At 44.4% G+C, this 11599-nt stretch overlaps 1 protein-coding gene across 2 annotated transcripts in view; it reads left to right on the top strand.

Annotated features, from left to right (window-relative positions):
• SEMA4F (sema domain, immunoglobulin domain (Ig), transmembrane domain (TM) and short cytoplasmic domain, (semaphorin) 4F) overlaps positions 1-11599 on the top strand; it is a 28774-nt gene that overhangs the window by 13096 nt on the left and 4079 nt on the right. For both annotated transcript variants that reach the window (XM_012658211.1, XM_012658212.1), the window contains 7 exons: positions 6534-6653; positions 6754-6905; positions 7525-7703; positions 7913-8060; positions 8194-8416; positions 8559-8668; positions 8782-8942. In XM_012658211.1, the coding sequence (XP_012513665.1) occupies positions 6534-6653; positions 6754-6905; positions 7525-7703; positions 7913-8060; positions 8194-8416; positions 8559-8668; positions 8782-8942 (1093 nt within the window). The remainder of the gene's footprint in view (positions 1-6533; positions 6654-6753; positions 6906-7524; positions 7704-7912; positions 8061-8193; positions 8417-8558; positions 8669-8781; positions 8943-11599) is intronic.

Raw genomic sequence — 11599 nt, 5'->3', positions numbered from 1 at the left:
AAAATTACAATGTGCATTGTAGAAAATTGAGAAAATATAGAAATCTATGAAGAAGAAAGTGAAAATTTTGTTTGTAATTCTAATCACTATTACTGTTTTGGAGTATTTTGGGTATTTTCTTCTGTATCTGTGTGTATGTGTGTATTTATGATAAAGTGGAATTATGTATATTTCATTTAATATTGTATACTGAGCATTTTCTCATAATAGAAATTGTTTAATTATGTAAAACATGATTTTTAGTAATTGCATACAATTCCATCATATAGATGTAGCACAATTTAATTATTCACATATAACTAATTTTACATTCAAATTTTAAAATAAATGATTGCTTTTAAAAATAATGCTACAGCAGAAATCCTTTTATATAAGTTTTAATGTGAATCCTTTACATAAATCTGATTAATTGTATTAAATATATGAATCAATCCAAAAAGCGGAATTGCTAGGTTGAAGGGTGTAAAGATTTGAAGGGTGTAAAGATTTGGTGCTTGATGGATTTGGACAAATTGCTCTCCATTTAGTCCCACCAGCATGACAAAAGGGCCTGTTTCATTGTACCCTTGTCAGTCCCAAGGAATATAATTAATAAAGATACAGGGATTTCTTCCAAAGCCCAATTTGATGTATATTTTGATTGGCATTTCTATTAACGAGGTTGAACAGTTTTTCATGTGTTTATTGGTAGTTTATTTGTATTTCTTTGGGGGAAAGCCTCAGAAATATTGTTTTCAAATATGACATTTACATGTACTGCACTCAGATAAAATTAACAAAATGATCTGTGTCTTTATTTGCACTATTCAAATTTGGAAAAATGTGACTATTTTGACAATCATGTTCACATTAGCCTAAGAACATCAGTGATTCTTTCTCAATCTCCTTGGTAGGCTCTTCTGCTCATTCTTTAAATGTTGGGGTTCCTTTGACTTCTACCCAAGAGCCTCTTCTTTTCTCAGTCTATGTAGTTGTGATGTCAACCAGCCCTGTGGCTTCTGTTTCCACTGCATTCTGATGCCTCCCAAATCTGTATCTGCTTTCCAGACATTATCTGGAGGTACAGAACACATTCAGTTGCCTTCCAGACATCTCCACTTGGATGTCCCACAGGAATCTCAAAATCATGTCCCAAACTGAGCTCATCATCTTCACTCACCTTCCCCAAGCCTGCTCCTCCATCCGTGTTCCCTCTTCTGAGTGCATAGTGCTGTTACTCACCAAGGTACCCAAGCTAGAGATAGCAGTCAGTCGTCTTTGGTCCTCCCTGTCACATCCTAAGATAAATAGGGCTTTTATCAAGAAGAGCAGAAGCTTTTGTGCTTTCTCTTTGGGAACCCATCCTGTGTATTTATCATCTGCTTTCAGCCTCATTGCATCTTGTGATTAATGCATCTGCCAAGGAGGACTGTAAATGTTCCAGATGCACTGGGTGCTGCCAGCATTTTGGGACCAAGCCTACCTCTTAAATCTGTCTGTGTCTTCTCCAAGATTAGCATTCATACATTGAAATAAGACAGTTATAGAAATTCTACATGGCCAACAGCGGGAAAGGTAGAGTAAACACTGCATCTCTAGCTATCTAATTATATCCCAATAATAGGATGTTAAAAAAAAAAGCTATCCAGCTGGCTCAATACTTAAAGAAATGGAGGATATTGGCCGGGCGTGGTGGCTCACGCCTGTAATCCTAGCACTCTGGGAGGCCTAGGCGGGCGGATTGTTTGAGCTCAGGAGTTTGAGACCAGCCTGAGCAAGAGCGAGACCCCGCCTCTACTAAAATTAGAAAGAAATTAATCGGCCAACTAAAAATATATATAGAAAAAATTAGCCGGGCATGGTGGCGCATGTCTGTAGTCCCAGCTACTCGGGAGGCTGAGGCAGAAGGATCACTTGAGCCCAGGAGTTTGAGGTTGCTGTGAGCTAGGCTGACACCACGGCACTCACTCTAGCCTGCACAAAAGAGTGAAACTCTGTCTCAAAAAAAGAAAAAAAAAGAAATGGAAGATATTAGAGTAGAAGCTATCTGTCCTGAAAAGCATTCGACCATGAGAAGAAAAGGGAGCAGAAGAGAAAAGCCAGGCCATGTCTAAAGTACTCTTTTCGAAACTGATTACAGATAATTCCTATTGTAAATCTCCTCTAAGTGAACATTTTGATACCAGAATGGAAATTTGAAACCCCCAGTATAGTGAAATATTCACTGCAGTGACACCTAGCCTAGCCTGTCAGTTTTGGGTTACTAACACATTTGGGAGGCCTATGTTCACGGGCTTTCCAGCTAGGCAAGTAGGGATGGATGTATTTTCACACATAATTGTGATTTTTCTTTGGCTATGCCTTTTCATCTTTTATGGCTTTCAATCTGTTTTTTTTTAAATTTCCAACATGAAAATATCTTAATTTGGGAGGTTATAAAAGTAAAAGATAGTTCAAGACCAGCCTGAGCAAGAGCGAGACCCCGTCTCTACTAAAAATAGAAAGAAATAGGTTGGACAACTAAAAATATATAGAAAAAGTAGCCGGGCATGGTGGCGCATGCCTGTATTCCCAGCTACTTGGGAGGCTGAGGCAGAAGGATCACTTGAGCCCAGGAGTTTGAGGTTGCTGTGAGCTAGGCTGACGCCACGGCACTCTAGCCCAGGCAAAAGAGCGAAACTCTGTCTCAAAAAAAAAGAAGGTAAAAGATGTTAACTACAAAAATATTCAGCGAATAAGCTTTCCTATGCCCACAGGTAGATATACATATTTTAGAGAATAAAAACAGGGTTGAATTACCTCTGGTATTTTTTTTCTAAACAGCTTGTTAACTGAATTCAACACCATGGGCATCATTCTCTTTTGTACATCCTCTTTTTTGCCAATGGCATGTGTGTGTGTTAAAGTTTACTGACTTGATCCATTCGGCAGTAATTTGGCAAACAATTGCACATTCAGGAATATTTTATTGTGAACAGCAGAACAGAATATTTGGAATTGAGAGTGTTCTGGAGAATTTAGGACATGTGGTGGTCCTGTGGACTCCTATCCTCATGACTGCAGTGGTTGCTGTTCCTTCTCGTGTGTGTGTGTGTGTGTGTGTGTGTGTGTGTGTATGTGTATAAACTGTGTTACAAGCCCCTTGGTACTCTCGGAGCACCTGGAGCCCTACTATTTCCTCCCAAAGTGTCTGATCCCTCCCGCTGCCCCTTATTGTCAGTGACCCTCTGCTCTTCCACCCTGAGTGACTGTGCTCTCTTCAGCATTTCCGGGCTCCAGCTTTGCTGGCTTCCCCGCCGATCCCTTAGGAAATTTTGGGATCCTTTACCTCCATCCACCACTGGGTCTTTGCATGGCTGTCTGTGGTCCTTTACTGTTTCCAGAGTGTTTATGATTATTTTCCCCTGACCCTACACACCAAGTCATGCACCTGAAATATTCAGAACTGTGTCTTCTACCACATCTCCTCCATTCTCAGGGTATCCATGACACAGCTTCTGCCAGAGTTTTGGTTTTAGAGTGTTCTGTGTACCACACTGTCAGGGAAAATTTTCAATCCATTTCTGGCTTCTGTATCAACTTTTTCAGCTCTTGAAAGTACAGAGGGTTGGTTTATTTGATGCTCCATTTGCTGCCAATACTTGGTTTTTCTGTCCTGAAATTTTTCTGGAAGGGAATGGGATGTCATTTTATAGCCCTCTGCTTCTGGTAGTGAATCAAGCATATGGCCTTTTAAGGTTTCATAAGGAGCTGTAACTAATGTGTATTGAATGCTGCCCATGTGCCAGGGCATAGCTAGGGCTCTATATTTATCTCATTCAACCCTCAGTGCTACTCTGAGTGGAAGGTGGAATTATCCCTATTCTACATTTGAGGAATCCGAAGCTTGGGAAAGTTAATTTTCCCAAGATTGTTCTACTAATATGTAGTCAGGCTCCAAAACACTTGGATTCTTTTCACAGTCACAAATGATAGAATGGTCTTCCCTCCCCACCCCACGAGGAGGTTTCCAACCCTCCACTGCTGCCCTCAGAGGGCTCTGGCTGTTTTGCTCTGCACAGAGTGTTGTTTGGTTTTTAGTCTGTGCTGGTTCTCTTTCCAGAGCACCTGTGACCCCAGCATGATTGCACTTCCCTCCAGGTGGCCCTATGCTCTAATGCCTCCCACAGCGTGCATGAGCACTATGGCTCTGCCTGAGTTTTGTGCACCAGCTTCCCATCACATTGGTCTGTCTTGCTTCTCTGGCCTCTCTGACTTGATCTCAGTTGCCTTGATAGCTCTCCCTTTAAATGGTGGTGTTCGCTGGCGCTCTATTCTTGCTTTACCTTTCTCCCTGTTGTGACTTAAATATGAGGTGTGATGACTCCCAAGTTGCCGACTCTGGCTATGTTTCCCAGGCTCTTCTCTTTCATTGCTTTCCAGTATTTCTGACTAGTGTCCTGAAGGCACTTTAACCTTAGCATGTCCAACAACTGAACTCAGTCCCGCTCCAATTGCCCCCTTTATGGGCCTTCTGTCATTTCCTGGCTTGGTTAATAATATCACCATCTACTGTCATCAATCTTACAAGCAGAAACCTTGAGAGACATTAGTTTACTCTATTCTCTCACATCTTATATTTAATGGATTTGCAAATCCATTATTGGATTTGAATCTATTACTGGATTCTACCACAAAAATATCTCCCAAATGCAGCCCCTTTATTTCCTTTGCCTTTGCCTTAGTTCAGGCCTTCCACTCTTGCCTGGACTGTGTGAATGGCATTTTAACTAGCATTGTCTTCTTAAAAACCAGAACTGATTATGTCACTCTCCTCCAAAAAAAAAAAAACATCTCTGCAGTTTAACTCTTACCTGAAGGGTAAAGTCCACATCCCCTGGCATGGCAGAGCAGACTCATCACAAATAGGTGCCCATCTGCCCACCTCTGCAGCATTACCTCCGCACACTCGCCCAGCCCAGCAGCCCTCTCTGCCTCCACATGCCTTAGCAGGGTTCCCTTCTTCATGGCTGGCTTGTCTTCCTCACTGACATCCTTCTTTTACCTGGCAAATTTCTCGCTCTTCAGGCACAGCTCAGATGTTGCCTCTGAGTTGCTGCTCCTCTAGGTAGATGTGGCTGGGTCCCCTGTGTCTGTTAGTGCCACCTCCTGGTATGTGATTACATGCTTGTCTTCCTGACTCAAATGGGAGTTCTAGGGGCTGGCAATATGCTTAACACCTGGTAGGGTGCTTTGTGTATAGCAGATGGTGAAGGCATGATGCCTTGTTATCTCCAGAGTACCTGTGATACTCAACACTCCTCCAGGGTGTTCATGACCTTCTACCACCCTCATTCACTTTCTTCCTACTCAACGTCTGAGCCCTTGGCAGTGTTACTCACAGTGGTTATAGTTCTCTCACATTCAGCCACATAGCTGTACCTCCCTTCCTTCCCAGAGTGTCTGCGATTTCTCTTCTCCAATCCCTATCATCACTAGAGTGCCTTTGCCCTTCCATTGTACCAGGAGGGAGGGCCCCATTCCTCAATCTTCCATTCCAATTCTTGGTTGCTTCCCTGGCTATCTGTGAAACCTCCATTCATCTCCTAGGCTGGTGTCTCCGAAAGTGAGGTCCTGAATCATCTGCATCAGAATAACTTTTATTGCTTGTTTGAAATGCAGGTTCTCCTGTAATCCTAGCACTCTGGGAGGCTGGGGGGTGGGGGGTGTTGGGGGAGGGCAGATCATTTGAGCTCAAGAGTTCAAGACCAGCCTGAGCAAGAGTGAGACCCCCATCTCTACTTAAAAAAAAAAAAATAGAAAGAAATTAGCTGGACAACTAAAAATATATAGAAAAAAGTAATCAGGCATGGTGGCGCATGCCTGTAGTCCCAGCTACTCGGGAGACTCAGGCAGAAGGATTGCTTGAGCCCAGGAGTTTGAGGTTGCTGTGAGCTAGGCTGACACCATGGCACTCTAGCCCAGGCAACAGAGTGAGACTCTGTCTCAAAAAAAAAAAAAAATGCAGGTTCTCTACTGAAGGAGAATTGCTGTACCCAGGGCCCAGGGCCCAGGGTTGAGAGCCCAGGAATATGCATTTTAATCAATTCCACAAGGGAGTCTGGTATACCCTAAAGTTGTGACTTGTTCTAGAGCAATGCATACCCACTAATGTTCAGAAAGAACACTTGTTCCCTCAGACATTTACCACAGTGGGAGAACTTAAGTAAGATTAGGACATGCTGCAAAGCAACCCCCCTCCTGGAGAGTCACAGTACAGTAAGATATCACAGCGTTACTGAAACAACAGAAAACCCCAAACAACTCTGATTTCGCTTCATACACATGAACATTCCTGCATAGTTTTTCCTTAACCCTGGTCCCCCTGACTGCCCTGGAGCAGTTTATTTCCATGTTTATTTACACGCTGTGATACCTGTGATGTACTCAGCAGTGCCTGGCACTGTCAGTCCCTGAGAGTCACTGCCCTGCTTTACTCCCTGCTCTGCCTGTGACCTCTGTCGCTTCTCTCAGTGGGCCCCTGACAGCCCCATCTCTTCTCTATCACCCTGCAGGGGGAGTCCTCTATACTGCCACTGTGAAAAACTACCGGGGGACGGAGCCGATTATCTCCCGGGCTGTGGGTCGTGCTGAGGACTGGATTCGGACAGATGCCTTGCCATCCTGGCTCAACGGTGGGGAGGGGGAGAGAGGGGTCCTCTGGGGGACAGAGGGGTGGAGGCTGGGTGGCCCCAGGCTGTGTCTGTGGGGATCTGAGGCCACTGGTCTCCCCAGCCCCAGCCTTTGTTGCAGCCGTGGCTTTGAGCCCAGCCGAGTGGGGGGACGAAGATGGAGATGATGAAATCTACTTCTTCTTTACGGAGACTTCCCGAGCATTTGATTCATACGAGCACATTAAGGTCCCACGGGTGGCCCGTGTTTGTGCGGTGAGACACCTATCCTGGCTGTCTGTCTGTCGTCTCCTGTTCTGTCAGTCCTCCTGTCTTCTCTCTGGGTCTCTGTCTTTGCATCTTTCCTCTGTTTCTTTTTTCCTCTGCCTTGGCTTCTTTTCTGGGAGCTTGCGGAATGTGGGAGGGGGCCTCTGGCCTCTTTGACCCCCATGGTTACCCTTGTGACACACTGTCCACAGAAGGTGAACTAGTGATAGACAGTCCAAGCCTCAACTCCCTGCTCCACCACTTGCTGCTGCTGTGACTCTGGGCAGGTTCTTTAGCATCTTTGATACTCTGTCAAACGAGGATAATAATGATGCCTATCTATAAGGGTTGTTTGAGGACTAAATGAGGTAACTTATGTAAAACACTTAGTACAGTACTTTAAAAGTGCACAGTTAACTCAGTCACTGCCATGGTTATTGTGACCCCTCTGTAACTCATTATGGCCACAGTTACTCTGTCTGTATCTCTGTCCTTGCATTTCTATGCATCTCTCTCCCCATCTGTCCATGTCTGCACTGAAGTCAGGGAGGACAGTTGTATTGGTCTCCACACTCTTTGCCCAGTGTTGGTCTTCTACAGAGAACCTCCCATGTGCTTATCCCCTCAGGGGGACCTTGGGGGCCGGAAGACCCTCCAGCAGAGGTGGACAACGTTTTTGAAGGCTGACCTGCTATGCCCGGGGCCTGAGCATGGCCGGGCCTCCAGTGTCCTGCAGGATGTGGCCGTGCTTCGACCTGAGCCTGGGGCAGGGACCCCCATCTTTTATGGCATCTTTTCCTCCCAGTGGTGAGGGTCTGGGTGTGGAGGAGAGTTACAGGTGGGAGATACGTGGGGTTGGTGCAGCGTCAGTACTGTCTCCTCGAGAGGGGTGCACACTTCCTCCCTTGGCTGCATGGCTCCCTGTGCATTTCTTGTCAGTCATCTCATGTGGCAAGCAATGAGTTGCTATCCCCAGCTCCCTCCAGATATCTGGCTCCAACCTGTTACTTTTCCAGGGAGGGAGCTGCCATCTCTGCTGTGTGTGCCTTCCGACCACAAGACATTCGGACAGCGCTGAATGGTTCCTTCAGAGAACTAAAACATGACTGCAATAGGGGACTGCCTGTCATGGACAATGAGGTGCCCCAGCCCAGACCTGGAGAGGTGAGGGGACCGGGGAAGATCTTCATCCCAGGCCTGAATTAAAGAGCTGCCATTAGGGCAAGAGCTCCACTAAGCATCACTGACATTTCCTGTTCCCTGGGAAACTCTGTCACCAGCCCTGTATTTCCTCTAGTGCATCACCAAAAACATGAAGCTCCAGCAGTTCAGCTCCTCTCTCTCCTTGCCTGACCGTGTGCTCACCTTCATCCGGGACCACCCACTCATGGACAAGCCAGTGTTTCCAGCTGATGGCCACCCCCTGCTGGTCACTACGGATACAGCCTATCTGAGAGTTGTGGCCCAGAGGGTGACAAGCCTCTCAGGGAAAGAGTATGATGTGCTCTACCTGGGGACAGGTATATTTAATAGTCAAGCAGGTTGCCCACTCAATGCACACAAACGCTTATTGCAGAGAGGGTCCTGTAATACATACAGGTGTCATAGTCCCAGGCACAGAGACAGTTATGTCATTATTCTTGCCTCTTACCTGCCTCCTAGAGGATGGACACCTTCACCGAGCAGTGCAGATCGGAGCCCAGCTCAGCGTCCTTGAAGATCTGGCCTTATTCCCAGAGCCACAGCCAGTGGAGAACATGAAATTGTACCACGTGAGTTTTAGATTTTGGGGAGTCCAGTGGGGAGACATCTGAGTCCAGAGCCAGTTTGTGACCCTGAGGTCTGGGAGATCCAGTGTATTCCCCTTCCCCACTTCTTTTTGTAGGACTGGCTCCTGGTTGGCTCCCGTACCGAGGTGACACAGGTGAACACAACCAACTGTGGCCGTCTCCAGAGCTGCTCAGAGTGCATCCTGGCCCAAGACCCTGTCTGTGCTTGGAGCTTCTGGCTAGATGAGTGTGTGGCCCATGCCGGGGAGCACAGAGGGTGAGTGTAGCTTGCTGGGTCTCTTGCCTGCTGTGCCGGGGCTCTGCCCCATCCATATGTCTGTGTCTGTTACTCATGTGTTAATGCTGCCCTATCTATGTGTGTTTTTTTCTTCTATTAGAGTCTGTATCACTTGTGTGTCCTTCTGTCTGTCCGTACTAACTCATCTGTCTGTCCATCTGGGGCTGCCTCGTTAATGTCCTTGCCTTTTTGCTGGACCTGCCTTGACCATGTGACTGACTTCATGTCACCATCTCTAGTGGACACTTCTCAGTTTTTGTCTTATAAGAGCTCTCAGAAGTGTTTCACAGCTGCCCACTTCCTCCTTTCTTGAAATTCTCTTTCCTTCTTGCCTTCTGTGACTACATTCTCCTGTCTCCCTTACTGACTTCTTCCCCATCCAACTCTTTGTTTTTTTTTTTTTTTGAGACAGAGTCTCAGTCTGTTGCCTGGGCTAGAGTGCTGTGGCGTCAGCCTAGCTCACAGCAACCTCAAACTCCTGGGCTCAAGTGATCCTTCTGCCTCAGCCTCCCGAGTAGCTGGGACTACAGGCATGTGCCACCATGCCCGGCTAATTTTTTCTATATATTTTTAGCTGTCCGATTAATTTCTTTCTATTTTTAGTAGAGACGGGGTCTCACTCTTGCTCAGGCTGGTTTCGAACTCCTGAGCTCAAACAATCCACCCGCCTCGGCCTCCCAGAGTGCTAGGATTACAGGCGTGAGCCACCTCGCCTGGCCCCATCCAACTCTTGAATGTTGCCATTCCTCAGGGTCAGCCCTGGGCTTTTTCTCTTTACACTTCTACACACTCTCAAGATGATTTCATTCTCATTACTTTCAATACCATCTGAGTGCTGATGACCACCACAAATGTTTCTCTAGTTGAGCTATAGAACTCCCTATCCAGTTACCGACTTGGTATTCCCTTTGGGTGCTTTGCAAGCAACTCAAACTTAGCAGATCTAAGTATGCTCTGCTATTTCCTCTTTCCCTCACATGCTCCTCCTCTGGTTTTCCTCATCTCAATAAAGGGCCCTCTCTGCATCCAGTTTCTCAAGCCAGAAGTTGCCCACATTGTATTATAATTTGTAACTTATTCTAGCTGCAGAACATTCTCAGTCCACCCTTTTCTTTCCACCTCTGTTGCTACCACTGTAGTCAAGCCATTATTCCTTCTTAGCTGGAATAATCTAATAATAATTGGCCTTCTCTTGCTCATTTTGGTCTCCTACCATACATTTTCTATTCAGCAGGTGGCTTCAAAGCAAATGTCACATTGAAGCAAATGCCTGACATCATATTCATTTTAAATATTTCAGTATGCATTTCTACCAGATATGGACTCTCTTATTTATTGTAGGAAATTTCAATGGTATTCAAAAGTAGAGAGAATAGTGTTGTGTGTTTCCATGAATCTGTCTCTCAGCCTCAATAGCCATCGACTCCTGGCCAGTCTTGCTTCGTCAATACCTTTACTCAATCTCACCTATTTTGAAGCAAACCTTAGACATCATATTACTTCACCAATAAATCTTTCTATGTGTATCTCTAACATAGAGGGGCTTTTTAAAAAACATAACTACATCACCATTATTATATCAAAACCTTATTTCTTAATATCATCAAATATCTAATGTTCTAATTTCTTCAGTTGCATATATTTAAAAAAATAAAGTTTAAGTCAGTATCCAAATAATGTCCATCAATTGTAATTGGTCTTCTTAAATGTCTTTTAGTCTTTAATTGAGACCCCCCTCAATGAAGTATTTTTATTCGATTGTTTGGAAAGTATGTTTTCAAACTGACCTTGAGATTTTCTATTTTGAAGCCCAGTTAATTTACAGTATATTTGTGTACTAAGGAACCCCAAATATGTACAGAACCCCAGTATATTACAGAACCCTAAGGTTACAGATCCTTTAGAAGTAAATGTATTAATACTTGTATTTTGGAATAAAGCAGACAAAATTCACACATGTCAAAACAGAGTGAAATGTTTAAAATGATAACTGACATATAATCAGAATAGTCATAAAATTTAATTTTGTTTTTCTGATATTAATTTTGACTTACAAGCATAAAATCTTGTTCTATCTCTTGATCAGACTCTTGACTTTTTGCCAGTTGTAACTCTTGGGTAGCAGGTTTAGCCAGCTTTGAATTTTTGGTTAAGAGCTTTCACTTGGTCTTTTAGTTTCTTTTGGAAGAGTTTTTCAACATCTAAGACAAAAGCAAGTGCTTTATTCTTTCCTTTATTGTTTTAATATCCATTAAAATAAGAATTCTACTGATCTTAGGTATCCTGTGTACTTGAACTTCAAGGGGTCCCCTAAGATAAATGTGACTAGGGGATGTGTGATGGGGAGTGTGGGTTGTGTGTATATGCCAGTGTCCTGGGTTAGTACTTCTATACATTCTGTCTTCCATACTTCAATTCATACAAGGGAGAAAACATAGACTATGAGGTTCCTGTGGCTACAGCTGTACATGTGTCCTCCCATGTTCCCACTCTCAGCTAGACTAGTCAACTTTGGTTTTACCCGGGAAACTTCGATCTATTCATACCAGTCTTTGAGTTCATTTTAGGGACCTTAATTCATATTGAAGGAGTTAACACTCAAACAGAGTCTGTCTTTTTTTTTTTTTTTTTTTTTT

This window comes from Propithecus coquereli, unplaced genomic scaffold, assembly GCF_000956105.1.
Source record: "Propithecus coquereli isolate 6110/MARCELLA unplaced genomic scaffold, Pcoq_1.0 Scaffold578, whole genome shotgun sequence".
Classification (NCBI taxonomy): Eukaryota; Metazoa; Chordata; class Mammalia; order Primates; family Indriidae; genus Propithecus; species Propithecus coquereli.
Note: the sequence above shows the minus strand (reverse complement) of the source record. Positions and strands in the feature narration are given on the sequence as shown.